Below are 19255 nucleotides of genomic sequence, written 5' to 3'. Positions count from 1 at the left end.
CTGCACCAACTTTTGCTCAGATATCCTAAAATTGAAAGAACAGACAGTCGGGCACACTTCAGTTTGGACTCTTGTGTTGCACATAGTTCAGGAAGGGTGATGGTTGGCTCTGTAAAGCTGGGGACGTACCTCCTCTTGGCAGCCTTGCAGGATTAAGTCCTATGCATTTCACTTTGTGAAAATATCCAGAATATTTATTTAACAAAAAATATTGCAGAACAATACTCTCCTTTTAAAGAATCAAAGATATGATGCTTTTAAAAGTAAGGTGAAAGTATGATGAATGTTTATCATGTTCAGACTGAAACGGCCTGCCTCTGGTCTCTTGTTATTGCAGGCTAATATTTCCTTGAGTCTGAACAGCTACTTCTTATAATTATTTTCCTCTTGCAAATTTTTGAGCAGTGATATAATGTGAGTGCACATGTCCTTGCATTTTCCTGGTAGCACCACTCTTTGGCCAGTTGTTTTGTTGCATTTGTCCTTGTTGTTAATCAATCAGCAGTGCGTTTCACCCTTAGAATTTAAACTATTACTGAAGCACATCAATAAGAGAGCTAAAATAGATATGAGCCTAAAATAGGGATGCACCAGGTAGCCTGGTTCTTGCCACTGACAGTGTAGAAATAAGAATTGCTTAACTGGAGTGAGATATGTTTGGTACAAATAGTAATTAAAAGTCATTAAACCCACTATCTCCAAAATTAAAAGGTCTCTCTGTAAATATGGGGTGGTACTTAATGTCCCCAGTCAGTCGTATGAACAGACAAGTTACATACACCAGTTTGTCTTAAGTGTGCTTCCTCTATTGTGTGGCTGTACATAAAAAAACATCCAGAGTTTACAGACATTTCTTTCTAGATTGCTAAAATGGAATTTAGGAGCTTAGGTCTTTTTAAATTAACTTCAAAATATACACTTTAATAGAAAGTTTATTTAAGGAAAAAAGAGGTGTGACTGGTTTTGTGGTGGTATCATTCCAGGTGATAAGGAGAGCCAACCTTTAAGCTATAGTTGTAAAACTCTCGAAGTATCGTAGAAGAATATTGATTTTTGTGATACTTCTCTTTTGAAAAGCTAACTTGAGCTTGATCCTGCTCGATGCTGAGGTGTACTGATTTAGCAGTGCATTTTTGTATACATTCTGTTTTGAGTGCAGGAACTATACTGCTGATGCCTCAGTATCTGGATCAGGGATTCAAACCTTGCAGAATCAGGTCCATTATTCCACCTATTTTACCTTGTTGTTGGGTTGTTTTTTTTTTTTTTGTTGGGTTGGGTTTTATCTTGGTATTTGACTGGATAGAGTATGATGCTGATGCTCTGATGCTGTCTTCAAGATATCTGGAACTCTTTGAATGCGGCTTATGGGAGACGCTCTGTGGTGCAAATCCATGAAGTTTTGGTTTTTTGGTATAATACTCCCTACCTTCAGGTGTACGTGTGAGGTCAGGTTCTGAACAGCAAAAAGATTAACCTTTGAGCCATTGAACCTGCCTGCAATGAGTACTTCAATACTTAGATATCATTTTATAGGAGCAAAGTTATTATACAAGCAGGAAAATAGTGGTACTTGACAGCAGAATAGGATTCTGAATGGTTAATCCCCTTGTGATGCAACGATGTAAAGAAGTAAATATCTTTTTAAAATGGATGTTTGTGCATTTAGTAATCAATTGTGTAATATATTTTTTAACATTCTTCCAGAGGCCTGACTTACAAAAACAGCGGGGTAGACATTGCAGCAGGGAATACTTTGGTTCAGAAAATTAAACCCCTTGCTGCAGCCACGTCAAGGTCAGGTAAGCCTTGTACCTTCTATTCCTGTTTCAGTCAGGTCATGGCAATGAAGCTTATCATCTGATCTTGATCTTGATACAAAAGCTCATATTTATGTGTTCTGCGTTGTTACACAACAAGAAATATCTGCAGTAAGCCTGTTATTTCTTCAAAACGTATTTCCTTAAATTTACAGATTTTCTTCCCAAAATGACTCTAAACTATACCTCCTGAAAGTCATAAATGTTAGAGAATAAAGTTCAGCACTATAAAAGGATAAATGCAAGCAAAAATCCTACCATTTAGTGCTATTTTTGATTACATGGATTATTATTTCTTGCACAGTGAACTATACAATTTTTGTAGATAACTGTTTAGAAAGGTATAGAAGATGTAGAATTCCTCAGAGATACTATATATTACTTGAGGTAGATATGAAAGACAAATCTTTTGCTTGGTTAAAACAGAATCAATTTGTCCTCTTTTTGTCATGATCTCAGGCATATCTTGCTCTAGCAAGTCCATGTAATTCATTTGATAGATTTAAAATATCAGTCATATATAATAACCCTTTAACTTCAGATTAACTGAGAACCTTCAGACAACATCAGATATACACAGAGAGAAAACTGTGTATACACACACAAATACAACTAGTCACTTCTTAGCATTCAAAGTATTTTCTACTCATGTTTTTTTCACTCTTAGGATTTAACCTATTTTAGTTTTAAGATTACTACTTACCTATCATAACCAATCTTAGGAGCAAGAAGTCTTAATATACTCTAAGTAGCAGTATTAACAAGGAGATAGGGACTTTCAGTTGGAAAATGCCTAGTTATCATCTTTTCCTGGAAAGCAGTGGGCTTTTCTGTTTTTCAGAAAAATACTAAGTGCAAGGGGGAAATATATCCATCATGGTAATTACTGAATGTTCAATCACAAACTTTTGGATTTTTAGCCTTAAGTAGTAACAAAGAAATAAGACAAAGCAAACTTAAAAGGATTAGGAGCTCCTGTGCCTCTGTGAACAGGCTCTAAATGACAGAGAAAAGTTTTGTGGTGACAAAGCAAAGTCATGTTGACAGATACCAGAGGGAATTTTTGTTGGAGATCCTGGAGAAACCCATGAAAGCAAGTGTTTAATATTTTTTCCTGTTTTCTGACTGGCAGGCTGCAATGCAGAACTTGGTGGCTTTGCTGGCCTCTTTGATTTGAAAGCAGCTGGTTACAAAGATCCTATCTTGGTATCTGGAACTGATGGTGTTGGCACAAAACTCAAGGTAATGTGAAAATCCATGTAAAGGAAGGAATATAGCACAGAAGGGAAAATGTTTTAACAGAAAATATCAGTTGTCTTTTAAAAATACTTGTTTGAATTTCTAAAAAGGGAATGAAAAATGAAATTGATCATTAGGCAAAAGGATTAAATATAAGTTTAACTTTAGCCATACTTGAAATGATGCTTAAAATAATTAATTTTTAATATTAAGTATGTAATCAGGGACTCCATTTCACTAAGGTAGAATCCGCACCCTCAAAAAGGTTACTCATGGGGAAAAACGTTTAATTATACAGTTCCTATTGTGTTTATGCAAGCTGCAATGAAATCCTTTCCAGTTCAGTTCCCTTCCATAACGTGCCTTTTGTACTTACCCATTAAGAAAGTAATGATCTCTAAAACAAAAATGTTCAGAGAGGCTCACAGAGATGCTAATAAATGAAGCTGCTCCACAAAAAGCATCTGGAGGAGCTGTGTGACTTCAGTCCCCTTCCATTGCAGGCTCTCCGGGTGTGTTTCAGTTTCTCCGAGCTCACCAAGGGGTTCTCTCCCTGTGTTTTGCAGATTGCACAAGTGTGTCAGAGACACGACACCATCGGTCAGGACCTGGTTGCCATGTGTGTCAATGACATCCTGGCTCAAGGAGCGGAGCCCCTCTTCTTCCTTGACTATTTTGCCTGTGGCAAACTTGACGTGGAAGTGGCTCAGGGTGTCATTGCGGGAATAGCTGAAGCTTGCAAAAAAGCAGGATGTGCTCTTCTGGGTATGAACACTCTTCTTTGAAGGATACGAAAAATCTTACACAATATCTTTATAATAGCTTTTAATATGTTTGTTTTCCTACTCTCTTGAAGAATCTTAGAGGTGTGGAAAAACCACCCAAAGAGTCTTTGCTTTCAGAGGACATAACCTCTACCCACTGAAAGGAGACAGTACTCTACAAATGCTTCCATTAGCTCAGGAAGTTGCATGTAAATTTTCTTATTCGTATCTTTTCATTTAACTTTGTAACTATAACAGTTACCTAGAAACTGGAAATTCATGTATTTTAATTCTTTATATTTTTCAAGTGTATTTTAAAACATACCAAATAGGTTTGTTTATTTTTATCCTTTACCCTAAAGGAAATCTTCAAGTTTTCCTCTAGAAAAAAAAGATTTATATTTGTTGCTGTGCATGCACATGTCCCTGTTTGCATATATATTATCCTTTCAATCTCTTGGGTGATTTTAACCAAATTTAAGGACAGGAAAGGCAGAGATCTCACAGTTACTGTGTTCCCACAAGCTTCATAAAACTAGAAAGCCACAGAATGTCCTTATGCCTGCAACAAAAGCTTCAGCTGGAGCTCGCTACTTAAGACACAGAAGTTACCACAAGACAGAAACATAAAAGAAACCAGCTTTCATTAGTTACAAAACTATTAGCAAAATTATTTCTCTGCTGAAGACTTGCTAAAGATTTATTTCACCCAGATGAGCATATTCCAAGATATTAAGACTTAAATTTAAAAATTTTCATTTTCAGCCCGATAATACAAGTACACAATACATCTTACTAACAAATTATGTATGTATTCTGGTATACAGTAATCTAGTTATCCATGAAAATTATACGATATTTCACTTCTTGAATCTTAAAAAAGATAGCTTTAACACTGTTCAACTCAATAAAAATATTTCTAGGTTAGTGAAAAATACATTCTTTCGTATAAGTCTTTAGTTTATAAAAGGAGTACAACGCAGGGTTAAATTTTAAAGCAATGAAACCCAGAAAGTTCAGTTTCCTCACATAGTTCTTATTTTTCCTTCTTTTTTTAATAAAAACAGATGTGGATAATTACCATGATTTTTCCAAAAAGGCCTTTAATTTGAGACTAAAAGTGACAGCTCAAGTGTCTTAGTTTAGGTACCACGTTACAATTGGTAATACAGTAATTCTGTCCTTTTTCCAATTCTTAAAGAAAGTTAGTACCAAAAGTCTTTTCTAAGGGGGAGTGTGTCGTTTCAAGGTAATTTATAAGCTTTGAACAAGAGGCTATTTATGTTCTGGTTTAATTTTTTTCTGCATGAACTGTTAGTCAGCTTGATATTTGTCTTAAGGTGTTCCCTCAGTTTATGAAACACAATCAAACCATTCATACTTCGGCATAAGTACATGTTATGTGAAATCTTGCTAGGAAATTACTTACTGAAATGTCAAGATTTTATTTCCAGTTGGAAGACTTTAAAACTACAAAGGGCTTTGCATGTTGTGAATTAATTACCAGAGAACAATTTCTCAAAAATTTTAAATGGGTTAGCAAATATCTTTTTGTGTTAATATAAAAATAAGTCTGAACTCATAAATAAAACACCCAAGATTTGTTCTCCAATTTCTGCCACTTTCAGAAAACGAGGGATAGAGATGATGCAATAACGCTGAACCTAAGGAGGAAATTCTTTTCTGTAGCCTGGATCATGGAAATAAATTTCAGTTTGGGCTCCAGCTCCACACATTCATTTCAGTGTGCATGCATATATCATGTAAATCTGTCTTTGCATACTATCACCTCATAAAAGTCCCATTTGAAGCATGTTGCTAAGTTCCTGCCTTGCATTTCTGCAATACCTGAATATTCAGCTCAACCACCTTAAGCTCATCACACCACTTGATAGCGAGGTACTGAGGGCTTATCTACGTGCTTGGTTTTGCACAAACATTATTAAATACAGATTTAAACAGATGTATCTAAGCAGATGAACTTTGATTTTAAAGTATAGTGATGTAATGCAGAAACCTGGAAAAGCTTCCAGAGAATCTACTGTGTCAAGCACTGAGCAAAAGAGCAGCTTCCACCTTCACTCAGGTAAATTTGGAGCCCCTTCAGGGACACTTTCTGGAAACACAAGACTTTTGTACTGAAGATGCCTATTGGAAAACTTTGGAGCGAGCAGTAAATGCTCATTTCATGTACCAAACACAGCGAGTTCCCCTCTCTAGGCTGAGTGAGACAGCGGCTGGCAGAACACAGGTCTTCAACAGTGAAGACCATCAGCTTATGCCTGAAGGTCAGTAGGGGAGCCAGAATGGTATCATAGAGAGAGAGAACGCTGTCTGAGCAGCGCTGTGCATTTCTGTGCAAGCTGGGAAAATTACCTTTTCAGACTGCACTCTGAATGAGGTCAGCCAGATAAAAACCTGGTTTTCAGGACAAAACGAGAGGATGTTCTGATGATCAGGATATAAGATAATAGCCTAGACAACAGTTCGTCTGCACGGATGGGTAGGAAAGGCCCTCTTAGAGCTGTTCTCCCAAAACAGTCTACGAACCTTAGATGTTCGGAGTTGGCGTGATGATGATGGACAGGTTGTGGGCATCAGTGGCAGGCGGGATAGTGCAATATACAAAATCTTTATGAAGGCACGTGAGCCTAATAGCTATGTTGTTCCTTTGATGTCCGTGTATGAATTTCTTGTATCTCTTGTATCTTGTAAGTTTTTCATGGAGAACATTAAACCCGGCAGAAATTTGGAAATGTGAAGCACTACATACATGCTTTGATTTTAAAATGTGAATGCACAACAACTTGATAATGGTTGTCAGAGTGAGGGAGGAAATGCTGTTTCCCTATTTTTTATTGCTTGTTCAATTGAAGGGCCTCTGACAAACATGTTTTTAATTCTTTTTAATGTTCGTTTATCTAATTAAAAAACCTAGTCTCTTAATGCCTTATGAGTTTAAAACTTTGAAAAATTGCATGTCTACTGGTCCCAGTGGTTTTCCAACATCCCCTTTCTCTTTTTTTCTGTTCCCATAGGAGGAGAAACTGCTGAAATGCCAGGCATGTATCCACCCGGGGAGTATGACCTGGCTGGCTTTGCTGTTGGTGCAGTGGAGCGAGGGCAGATGCTGCCCCAGCTGGAGAGAATTGCAGATGGAGATGTGGTTATTGGAGTCGCTTCTTCTGGGGTTCACAGCAATGGGTACAGCCTTGTAAGGAAGATTGTTGAGAAGTCATCGTTCGATTTCTCTTCTCCAGTTTGTGCCTCTGGTGATCAGACATTAGGTACCATTTACCATGCAGTCTCTCGCATTATAACTTGAACTTCTGAACAGGCAAATGCCACACAATTGTTTTGCCTGTGCCTTTGCTTTTGTAACTTTTCTAAGGCACTAAAAAAATACTCTATTCTTTGACATGTTCTCATCTTCTTTTTTCCTCTGAATCACATATGCAGGAAAGAAATTACAGGAAGGGGATAAATAACTAATTGTATGCTAAAAAAAAGGTAGAACATTGTGTTTTTCTCTGTAGTACAACGCTCCTTGGTATCCAGCAAATTAGTATTTGAGATTTCCTCAATTCTGTATTGATTAACATTTGTTTCTGTGCTGTAACTGTCTTCTTTCATCCTCTTTCATCTACAGGAGATCTCTTATTAACGCCGACTAAGATCTACAGTAAGACTCTGTTGCCTGTCCTTCGCTCAGGCCATGTGAAAGCCTATGCCCACATCACTGGAGGGGGCTTGCTGGAAAACATCCCCAGAGTTCTCCCAGAGTCCTTTGGTGTCGTTTTAGGTGAGATAAAAAGAAAAGCTGTAGAAACGTCCACATGCTCATAGGGATTGAAGGAAGCTGCGTACATGGGGCCATGTCAGCTGCCTTGCACTGTAACAGCTAGACTTGCTTGTCTAGATATAAGTTTACTTTTTCTTCATTGTTGCTGAATTTTTCCTTCTGCCTGAAACAGAGCCAATCAGAACACTCTGTAGTCTTATGACTGCTGCCCATTGAATTCACTTCCCTGATGGTGTTTTCGATTGGATTTGTTTAGAAACTCTAGCCATGCTTGCAAAACAAGAACAACTTCAAAAGCAACCTAAAGTGAGCTGTCACCATTTGCAATAACATGCAAAATTATTGCTAATTAAATGACACTCATGAAGTCTCTGATTGGCATTCAGATATGGTTACCAGCTCAACTGCATCTCATGATACTCAGTTTACCTTAATTAATCCTCACCACAGTCTCGTCAGGTATGCTAGAAATAGTACGCCACTTAAAGAGAAAGCATAGTACGGAAAGGTAAATTACTTACTATAGGTTATGCAGTGTTCATAAAATAAGGGAACTAATACTGAGTTTTGCACTACAGAACTGCCTGTAAATCATTCTTCCACTTGTCTAAACAGTGGTCCACACTGGACGCCTATATACGTCCTATACGGATACATATAAATGGAGATGATAACGTTTTAAGTATAACATGATGAGAAAGAAACTTAATGTCTTTGAAGTTCCTTTACAGTGGCTTGTCCCATAGCATTTCTCATGCTGCTGTAAATCATCCTTACCTTGTTGGAATTAGGGATAGTGTGAGACTTCTGTGGCAGTTTTTAAGGCTATTGTTCTGGTACAATAGTTTCTCTAGAACCAGAGTTGTCACCTTCCAAAAGAGGATTTTCCAAAGACTGCCTCAGAGCCTGTTTTGAATTACTGATTAGCGGATCGCAGTGGAGCAATATGATTAATTTCCTCCCAGAGTGATACTTCTTTCTACTCCCAAGCCTTGTTCAGCAAAGAAGGAAAAAACATACTGTTTCTGTGCATGGAAGCCAATTTCACTCAAGCTAATGCTGCTGTGGGACTTAGTCTGTACTTTCCATCCAGACCTTGCCTCTTAATGCTCTAATAATTTTAGTATTTGTCCATTGGTAGTGATTTCCACTCTTCATTTGTATTTTCAATTCTCTTCAGATGCTCTTACCTGGAAGATTCCTGAAATCTTTTGCTGGCTCCATAAAGAAGGGAACCTCTCTGAGGAGGAAATGACTCGGACATTTAATTGTGGGATCGGTGCTGTCTTGGTAGTTCAGAAGGAGATGGCTCAGCAGGTCCTCAAGGACATACAGAAACACGAGACAGCTTGGCTGATTGGAAAAGTTGTCTCCCTACAAAAAGGTTATTAAATTTTTCTTTTCCTTTTTAAAAAAAATGCAGATCTAAATTCCTTAACTGGTGAGTCTCCATGGAGGTTAGCTGAAAATCTCTTAATTGGCACCTCCATGGCTTTTTTGCACAGGGTATTAAAATGACAGTCCTCACAACTTCAGTCTTAATTCATAGAACATGCGCTTAGCAATGTCAGACGTCACCAGAACTATAAATATATAATGAGAAGTAAAGTAGTGCCACTAATCTCTTTTCATGGGTACTTTTCTCCTCTCTCTGTTTCTCCCTTTATTTACGTGTTGGTTGGTTGGTTGTTTTTTTTTCCCTTGTATGCATTCAGGCTCTGCCAATGTTAAAGTCCATAATCTGCTTCGAGCCTTGCAAGCAAATAGGTCACTGTCTGTGCGCAGCCATATCCAAGGCAAAATCCAGACAAACAAAGTGAAGGTTGCTGTCCTTATCTCTGGAACAGGTGAGAGTTATATTCTTTACTACAGTCTAAAACAGACTACTGAAAAAGGAACTTCAGCTCAGATTTAAAATCTCTTAAGTCCTTGCAAGTCTCCAGGGAGATAGGCTTCTAACAGGCTTTCAGTAACAGGCAGAATAGATTTTGCCCTTGAATTAATTTCAGTCACAAACAGAGTCACCTTCAACCTCTGCTGCAAACTGACTATGAATTGCATCCGTGTTCATTTTATCTACAAATTTCTGCATCTCTCCAGATTCAAGCAACTACTGCTTTGCACTATAGGGACAGCAGGATTATTTAACAAATAGATCAGAATGTCTTCTTGCCATATAGGCACTCCTAAGGTTTCCAATATTCTCGCTTGCTAAGAAGTAGACCATCATTCCAATTCCATAAATTACAATTTACAAATTTAATTTCTAGTAATAGCCCTGTTGCCCCCAGCTGTCAAATTCAGTTCCCAGTAAGATCAATTATAAAAGGATTACTGCTAACATCAATGTTTTTTGGATTGGATTTCACCCACATTGCCGCTTATTTAAAACCTGTTCTAGCTGTTAACTAAATTTGTTCTCCAGGAACAACTTGATATTCATGAATTATTTTTTCACTTATAGGCACAAACCTGGAAGCCCTGATAAACAGCACAAAAAAGCCCTCCAGTTTTGCACAAATAGTTCTTGTTGTTTCTAACAAAGCTGGTGTGGAGGGGTTAAGGAAAGCTGAAAGAGCTGGTATTCCTACAAGGGTAAGTATTCCTTATCTTTTTAAAATTAGCCATCATTAGCTCTGGCCACAGCTGGAAGGTACTGTGAGATGATGAGTTATACTATGGTAAGACATGGTTTGATAGGATGCCTTAGCTTTTATTTTTTCGTTTGTCATGAACTTGTGCCCTTGGGCAAAGTACCTAACATGGGAAGCAAAATACTTGCTTTGCTCCTTCTCAGAGATGCTGCTAGCAATCCTGATGGTTTTGGGAACGGTCATTATATAAAACCAGTGCAAAACTTTCACAGTTACAGTTTGAACTTTGCCGTTTATTTAAATTTATTTAAATTTATTTAAAATTACATGCTCAACAGACATGGTAGTTCATTTGAATGAAACAGAGAGGGCAAACTCAGTGGGATCTTTCACTGACTCTCTGGGCGTTGCTTCAAGCTCTCCAGGATTCATTGAAAGCAAACTGTGTTTCCCTTAGTGTCACTGGATCCAGTGCTGCATTGCTTTGCCTTTTGTGCAGCCATTTGCATTACGTATGTGAAATGTTACTGTTCTGACTTAGGAGCATTTTAAAGTCACTTTTCACTGGTTACTACAGACACGGGGAAGCTTTGGGCCCAGTGCAAGCTTTGTTAGTAACTTGAATATTAGCAGGATCTGATTGTCAGCACTGCTGTCTCTTACTTGGGAGTACGCAAAGACCACAAGTAAATATATCCCTGGTATGCAGGGGAGGAGCAAAGACATAATGAGGGGAAAAAAATACAGTCTTGGAGAGCTGGTGGACTCGGTGGTTAAGATGGAGAGTGAGTGGTGACATAGAGGCGCTGAGGAGTACGTGCAGCACGGGTTATTACCTGGTAGGTCGTAGCAGAGTTCAGCCCAGTGCTGAGCTGGGCTTTATTGCTAGTGCCCAACCTTTTTGGCTACCCAGTTCTGTTTTTTCAAAACTACTTTGTGATATTTAAATGCGCCACCATGGTAAATCTGGTATGGATCAACAGGTATTTTTGTTTAAAAGGCTATGGATGTTTTAAGTTATGTAGCACTGCCTTCTTCCTGCTTAAATTAGGGGATGTGTCTTGGATGGAAAATACTTAACTCAGTTATATGGACCTTTTGCAGTAGGGGCTGTTATATCAGTTTGTGATTAGCCTTTCCTTCAAGGTTCACATTTTTCATCAAGGCTGAACTCCTTAAAGCTACCAGAGGCCTTAAATTGAGTGAAATCATTCTAAGACTTTAGGTTATCTTAATGACCTGCATTTGTAGGTTGGTATATTGCGTCCAAATGCTGGAACCTACAGCTGTGGCCCTTATCAAATAAATCTCTAATTTATTCTGACAATTGCTCTGTGTGAACAGGAATAAAGACTGCATGTTTGCCTGTTAGCTCCATGCCTTTAAGAACTGCTCTTCTTGCTGTGTACGTGCACCCAGCTTGAGCCACACATGGAGATTTACTTGGGTTTTGTTTGTTACTCCAGGGTACCACTTCATTGTGCTCTTAAAGCATTCAGATTAAATTAAGACCATGTCCATATTTCTTTGTCTTTTGGATTATCACAGGTTATTGACCATAAATTGTATGAAAGTCGCACTGAATTTGACAGTGCAGTTGACAAAGTCCTTGAAGAATTCTCAGTTGAACTGATCTGTCTGGCTGGATTTATGCGAATACTATCGGGTCCTTTTGTCAAAAAATGGGAAGGTAAGCACAGTGTGGTCATGTATGCATTTAAAAAAAATTCATTTTATAGCTTATCCTCAGGAAAAAGAAAATAGGAAAAAATATAGAAAAAGAACCACATTAATTCTGGGTTTGCAGGGAACTAGACTCTTTCCATCTTGTAAGAAAAAGAGTAAGAAAGAGAAAGGCAATATTTTTCCCCTTTCATCTGTCATTTCCACAGAGGTTTAAGGAAGCCAAGGGCAAATGCAGACCTTGTGGTCTTTGATTTATTAGAATGTACTTTAAAATAAAGCTGTGAAAACTTTAGACCCCTGCAGACATGAGGTGCAGGGCAAATTGTTGCCTCAGCAGTAGTGTTGGTTGGGAAGAGGTGAGCATCCAGCCACTGAGAAGTCCTTCCCCTGACAGATGAGCTGCTTTGGCTGCATATAAAACTGCAAAACTACGCAGCAATACACAGCAGCGATTCCTGTTACCAAGATCTTGCCAGTCTTCTGGTCAGACGTCCCAGGAGCTGTCTGAATCCGAGGGTGGTGTGTTTCATAGGCAGATTCAGCTCTTGTTTGTCCAAAGTGTTCACAGTGTCTCCATTCTGGTCGTCATTTACAATTTTCCCAGGTCTTTGTTAGAGACTGATAACACCTCCGCCTCCTTCAGTGGCTGCTCTATCTCCCCCAGCTGTTCCATTCCTCTTCTTATCTCTTTCTGTTTCTTTCAGGGAGTCCTGAATCACACAGAGGCAGCTGCTCTTCTCACTGTTTGCTCTACTTTGGGTTCAGCCATGGTTACCTAACCTAGTTCTTGCTCATACCAGTTTCAAGCTGGCCAGCCTATGCATTGCAGCTCTCTGGGCAGCCTTTGTTGTTCACGTGGTGACTTCTGTGTTACCCTGGGTGTGCCCGTGACACAGGCCTTTTACACCTGAGCTACTTTCCAGACCTCTCTTTAAAAAAATCAGTGGAGCAAAACAGGCATTCCTAGGAGGCAACTCATTTTATGTTAAAGCTGTCAACTGAATTGGATTTGTTACTCTCCATTCATTAAAGAGTTCTGCAGAAGATGAAGATGTAAATGTCTGTGCTGTAAATAGCTGTAGTTAGGAGAAAGGAAGCCCTCACTACAAAAGATGTGTTTTGAGTGGAGTATCTGTGTAGAGGATGGAAAAGAACTTTCTCTAGTGCAGAAATCTGGTGCAAATTAGTTCCCTCCGATTTAGGGACAGAGCACTTCTAGCGCTGATGGTCACCCTGCACAGTGCAGGACTTGACTGGCCCTTGAGCAAAAGGCTCTCTTCAGTACAGGTTAATTCATTTTTAAACTATCCAGCACTGAATCGAGCTTGAAAACAGATACCTACCTGAGCTCTGACCAAGAATATCCATCAGTTAAGTCTTAGATGTGAGCCCAAACATTGAGTTCAGCTGGGGGATCTGTGCCAGCTAACAGGAGCGTACTGTAAAGCTCTGACCCAGCCATGCCCTGACCAGCCTAAATTGTCCAGGAGCAATCAGTTCTTGTTGCTGCCCTCTTAAAAGCTGTTAGCTTTCTTTTCTCCAGCAGTCATAAGGACGCAGAGTGTGAAGTTAGTTGTGAAACCCTCTTTCTTGCTTAACGGCCCTGAAATGTTAATAATAAAGGACAGATCAAAAACAAAACAAGACAAAACCAAGCAAACAGAGAAACACTTTCCTTTAGAGCAGTTTCTGATGACACAGTAATAAGAAACGAGGAAACTCAGACCCAAGTGCAGTGTTGTTTTCAACTCACTGTCCCCAATACTTTTTTGCTCAAGCAGCAGGGCAGGGAGATGCTGATGCTTAAAAAAGGGGTATTTCTGAGATATTGTTGAAGATCAGTAGATACGTTTGCCTCTCTTAAGTTGCACAGGTCAATATCTGCACGAGTTAACTGCAGTGAGAGTGCAGGTTTCGTATGGTGCTGCCAGAAATGGCCTTCACTTGACATTACAAAATCATAAGCCTCTATTTCGGTACACTGCTGCCTCCGCCAGCGTGTGTCAGCTCAGTCTCGCTGCTTGGCATTTAGGTGGTGTTCAGTGAATCCTGATGACATACAGTCTTCCTAAAGAGGAGGCATGCAGAGACAGCGCGGGCGTAGCATACTGTGATATAAATAGTATCGATGGCCACTTTTTTTTTTTTTTTTTTTTTTTTAATCCTGTAAGGGTTTGTACTGAATCTAAGAGAAGATCTAGGGCTGTCAAGCACCTTTTGACTTCGCTCCGGCCCAGAATGGGCAGGGGGATTTGTCACAGACGCATGAGGAGCCGACAGGGGAAGTCTGCCAGAAGAATGAAGGTTTTCTTGTGGTTTAACCATCGCGAGACCCTGCGGTCGTGGGCAGCCACTCTCTCCTACTTTACGGCTGGGTTGGAGCTCAGTCATATGCTTTCTCTACGCACCTCTGGGTACAGGGCTCCCAGGGTTATAACCGTGGTCACACCTGGTTGAGCGTTAGAGGTTACATTATCAATTTTGGGACCCCCCAGCCAACTTTCCATGCGGGAAAGTAGTAGTGCTTCTCGGAAGGGCAGAGAGAAGGGCTCCTATAGGAGCAGCTGTTGTCTTTTACTAAGCCAAAACAGGTGTGGAGGAAAAGTCCCGGCTAAAGAATTTTTTGCCTCGTCATGGGTGATCTGTTGCGTCATTTGAAACTGCACCGAGTTTCTTCCGGGTGCCGAGTTTGTAAGAAAGAGGCTTGTGCTTGTGATCAAAGAAAGAGGAGAACAAGATGCTGAGGGAAAGGACAGCTACGTCAAAAAGCATTATTAGTCACTGGAGACATACGCTTTAGCCGTGCAATTAATTGTAACTGATTGCTATCTTTGAATTTTCAGAAATAGCGAGACATTCTGAAATGCTTTGGGCTGATTATCTGTCAGTATCATCAAAAAACAAGCGTATGCAAAAGTCCTGAAAAATCTCTCTTTCACAAAGGTGTTTTGTTCCTCTGCTGACTATGGTACTTTGAACACTCTGGTGAGGCTGTATGCTAAAAGACAATGACCTCGCTTATAATTTTCCAGGAAAAATACTGAACATCCACCCGTCTCTACTGCCTTCTTTTAAGGGAGCAAATGCCCACAAGTTGGTTTTACAAGCTGGAGTCCGAGTCACGGGCTGTACTGTACACTTTGTAGCTGTAAGTACCTCCTCGCCCCCGCTTTAACTCTCTGACTGATCAGTCTTAAGATTTTCACCTCAGAGCTTGCTCGGAACAACACCCTTATACCATCACGCCTGATTACGTTTCCTCCTTTGTTCTTTCCTAGCATTATTAGACAATATAGTGCTTTAGTTTGCTGTCCCTGGAGAAGGAACTGGAAATTAATAGTCTATACAGGGAGTTTAAGCTTTCCCTAAGTTAACTTCTTCTCTAAGCATCCCACTGCTGCCTTCCACCAGTTGCAGTGGGGGTACTAGTTCATGGAAGGCCTTGGCTAACCCCAAATTTCTGTTACTACACAGCACTAACTTCTTGGATTTTATCATACAACCTTCCTTATTTGTTGCTTTCAAGAAAACGAAAAAAAAAAATACAACCAACACCCCAACACTGGAAATGGCACAAGAAGCTTAGATTTGTTAAGAAGTAATCAAATGTTTGTGGGGACAGAGGAAAACTTCACAATTTATGTTAGTCAAAAACTAAGAAAACAAAACCCAGAGATCTCTCAACTTGGAAGATGCACATTTTTATCAGTTCGGGGAGTATTTTTTCCATCTTGTTCAGTTCTCAGGGTTGACAGTAACTAGTCTCCCCTCCTCTGCCGCATTCTTCAAATTATCCTCCCCTTTTCCACTGCTCCTGAAATCTGTTTTCATATTTTTTGCTTTCTCTTGGAAAAAAAGACAAAAACTATTTTTCCAGATAGAAGGAAAAAAGGCATTCCTTTCTCCGTGATAGGATTTAGGGTTTCTTCTCTGTGTGGCAATGTACTGAGAAACAATAACTAAACAGCAGGGATCGGCCTCGTTCACATGCAAAAGAAAGATCTGCTGGGTCCTCTAGTCCCGCTCTGTGCCAAGGCTTGGCTAATTCACTCTTCTGAATTGCAATGTTCATCATTTTGTCCAATTTAGCCTATCGTGTCCCCAGTTAACATGGCTTTTGTTGTTTTTTACTGTAGCAGAAATGTTACTGGCTGGTGTTCTGCCTGCCTCCTCTTTTTCTTTGAACCCTACGCTTCTGTTAGCTCCTCGCAGGCCAGCCTGAGCGCCGGCATCTTTTCTGCATTCCTCACATTAGCCCAAAAGGCATGTTTCCGATAATAACGTAATGATAAACAGATCCCCGAGGCAGCTGGATGACATTCATTGTCCTACAGCTGGGCCCCCCCACCCCTCTCTCTCCTCTTTCAACCGCACAGATTTTCTGGGTGTTGCTTTTACAGGAGGAAGTCGACGCCGGAGCCATCATTTTCCAAGAGGCAGTTCCAGTTAAGATTGGTGACACGGTGGAGACCCTGTCCGAAAGGGTGAAGGAGGCCGAGCACCGAGCCTTCCCCGCTGCCCTGCAGCTTGTCGCCAGCGGGGCTGTACAGGTGGGGGAAGCTGGCAAGATCTACTGGAAGTAGGAGCAGCACGTCCGTGAAGGTCCTCAGATGGGGCAGCTGGGGTGCCTTAATTGGTAAAAACAAGAGGCCACGGCCTAATAACATGCACACTGTATTCTCTTCGCAAAGGGTTTTCAACATAGAGTTTACCATGTCACGTTCTCACTCAAATGGTTAAAAGATTTGAAGTAAAATCCGGAGAAAGCCACAAATTGGGAGTATTAAGGCAGGGAGCTGCTCTCAGCAGTTTTAGTTATGGTTCTGTTACATGCTTCGTAATTATAATTACTTCCTTGGCCAACATTTTGATTCTCAATCACTTTCTAAACAAACAAAACAACATTCAGTTGGTTACAGAGAGATCGGAGCATCTCTGAGATCGTCTTGGGAACATCAGTATCACTCTCTAACAGACCAGGCAGGCTGTAGCGGGGGATTGATTCTCTTGTCATGTGCTGTGAAGTGTTTGTGAGGCAAAGTAATGGAAGCAGTGCAACGGGAAGAGGCGGCTGATGGCAAAAAGCCTTTCCTCATAAAAATCCCTAGCCAAAACAAGAAAAACTGACCTCCCAAAACACTAACTGTTCTTGCAGATAACGAAATGGATTTTTTTTCCATGTAGTTTCTGTTTTAATGTTGGTAGATCTCGTCTGGCCCAGATTCTCTGGACATATCCCATAATTTCAAATATTGGACCTGCTGACAATCAGATGCTAAATAGAATTGAATGTCTGCTGACCATTTGCTTTCAAGCATCCCCATGTGAATCCACATAGGAATTCCCCTCAGAGATTTGTTCTGAGGCAAAAGAATTGTCGGGTTTTTTTGAATGAGCAGAAGGGGAGTTAAGACTAGATACAAAATGTGTCCTTGGCTTGTGAAACGTTCTTCAGAAATTCTGCTGAAGTTAAGTGCCTTTATTATTGGAACAGTATTTTCCCCCTGGAACAATACCGATGGAAAGCCGGTAAATGTTATCATTCTGAAAACAGTAAGGTTTTTTTGCACAGCTGAACTTGTGAAAAAGCACCTGGTTTTCTTTTAATGTTTTAGCATAGCTGTGAAAACATTTTGATGTATTTACTAAAATAATCAGTTTTCCCCCCATACAAACCAGAAGCATCTGACTGAAACTGTTTATGTATGTTTTAGAGCTCCCCTTTAATAAAGAAAAAGCTGATTTGTATTCTGTGCACTGATGGCCTTATGGTACTTCCGTGTTGACGTAATCTCAGTTTGGATTTGAAATAAAGTCTAATAAAGTTGAAAAATTAAATACCAAAATCTGTCCTCGGAATTCTTTTACCAGTGGTGTAAGCTGGAGGAGGAGTTTGTGAAACGGAATTTAACTTTTTTCTACAGTACGGCAACTGTAGATGAGTTGGTGAGGTTACAGACGTGCAATCCTGCGTAAGTTGGTAATGATTCGAGGAGTGCCGTGACCTTACTGTTTCAGCAGCCAGATGGTCCACGAGGAAGAAGCTTGCTGACAAAATATTCCTGTCATCATTTGTCACCAAGGATAAAGCTCAAGCGAATACAGAGGAAAATGACACGCTCAAATTTAATCTGCTTGTAAAGGGCAAAGAATAAAAGCTCAGTCTTCAGCCCAGTGTCTTTCTTTACAAACCTGCCCTCCCACAGAAGGGCCTCCCCCGCAGGCAAACTGCCCGCCAAGGCTTGAAATCCAGCCTGTCTCGGTGAGAATGTAAAAGATGCGGGCAGCATCCAGCTCTGGCAGGGCTTCAGGCTGCACAAGTTCAGTGCCTTCACCATGACACAGCAAACCTTTCATGAGTCAAAAGAAAAATGTACTTAAATTAACTCACGCGTTAGGAGAAGTAAGGTGACCAGGGGTGAAATCACTACCTGTGCAGTTAATAAATATAACATTAATAAATGTATTATTAAATATATTAAATGTATTAATAAATGTAACATTACTGATCGCTGCTAGGAAGGCCAATAGCAGAAAACCTGGGTGCCCCAAATCCACCACAGACATCTTGAGCAAGACTCAAGTATTTTGCCTTCTAAGGCTGATGACAAATTGGATTTAAGCACCCATCTGTATTTTTGCAAAGGCATAAAAAGAAATTTCATTGTGAACTGGATCTTAGACGGCTTTGCTTTAATTATCATTCTGTAAAAAGAATAAATAGATTAATAGCCTATCACCGCACCCAATCACAGAGGGATGCCAGGAACATAATTAAGAGTTGTTCGATACCATGGTGATCGCCTGCAGACCTATCACAGCACAATAAATAGCACCCTATTCTCTTTTAACATTTTATTCCTTAGGTTTGAAACATTCCGTCATGCGTGCTAAGCAGTTCAAGTAATACACAACATGAGGTTACTACACAGTTACAACAGACTGAAAGCAAACTAAGCCATGTGTTTATCATAAATATTATTTACATACACCAAACTTTTGCTAATCTTGCCGTGTTACAACTCTTCCTTCTTCTCCCAGATCATGAAAAATATGTGTTCCTTGCTCCAGTTAGAACGCAAGAGACAAATACAGACCTCTGTACATAAATGGCAGAGCTTACAGGAGGGAACTGAATTTTTTTCTCTTCTCCCTAACTACTGAAACACCACTAGCTACACACTTCAAAAAGGAAAAAAAAAAAAAAAAAAGGAAAAATTTAGACTTTTTAACTGGAGCTGACTCACGATCTCAAGCAGCCTGATACAGTATGTCCCTTACTAGTACAGTACATGTAACACCAAAACAAGATTACACTTTTTTTCACTGCATCTAATGGCTATTAGTGAT

The 19255-nt window shown here is 39.9% G+C and overlaps 1 protein-coding gene across 2 annotated transcripts in view; it reads left to right on the top strand.

Moving 5' to 3' along the window:
- The window catches only part of GART (phosphoribosylglycinamide formyltransferase, phosphoribosylglycinamide synthetase, phosphoribosylaminoimidazole synthetase), a 40560-nt gene extending 22813 nt beyond the window's left edge, over positions 1-17747 (top strand). For both annotated transcript variants that reach the window (XM_074145042.1, XM_074145050.1), the window contains 11 exons: positions 1708-1802; positions 2953-3062; positions 3626-3824; positions 6862-7110; positions 7473-7625; positions 8806-9009; positions 9341-9472; positions 10090-10220; positions 11768-11909; positions 14938-15053; positions 16306-17747. In XM_074145042.1, the coding sequence (XP_074001143.1) occupies positions 1708-1802; positions 2953-3062; positions 3626-3824; positions 6862-7110; positions 7473-7625; positions 8806-9009; positions 9341-9472; positions 10090-10220; positions 11768-11909; positions 14938-15053; positions 16306-16488 (1714 nt within the window). In that variant the 3' untranslated portion in view covers positions 16489-17747. The remainder of the gene's footprint in view (positions 1-1707; positions 1803-2952; positions 3063-3625; positions 3825-6861; positions 7111-7472; positions 7626-8805; positions 9010-9340; positions 9473-10089; positions 10221-11767; positions 11910-14937; positions 15054-16305) is intronic.
- Positions 17748-19255: the final 1508 nt, after the last annotated feature.

This window comes from Numenius arquata, chromosome 1 (assembly GCF_964106895.1).
Source record: "Numenius arquata chromosome 1, bNumArq3.hap1.1, whole genome shotgun sequence".
NCBI lineage: Eukaryota > Metazoa > Chordata > Aves > Charadriiformes > Scolopacidae > Numenius > Numenius arquata.
Note: the sequence above shows the minus strand (reverse complement) of the source record. Positions and strands in the feature narration are given on the sequence as shown.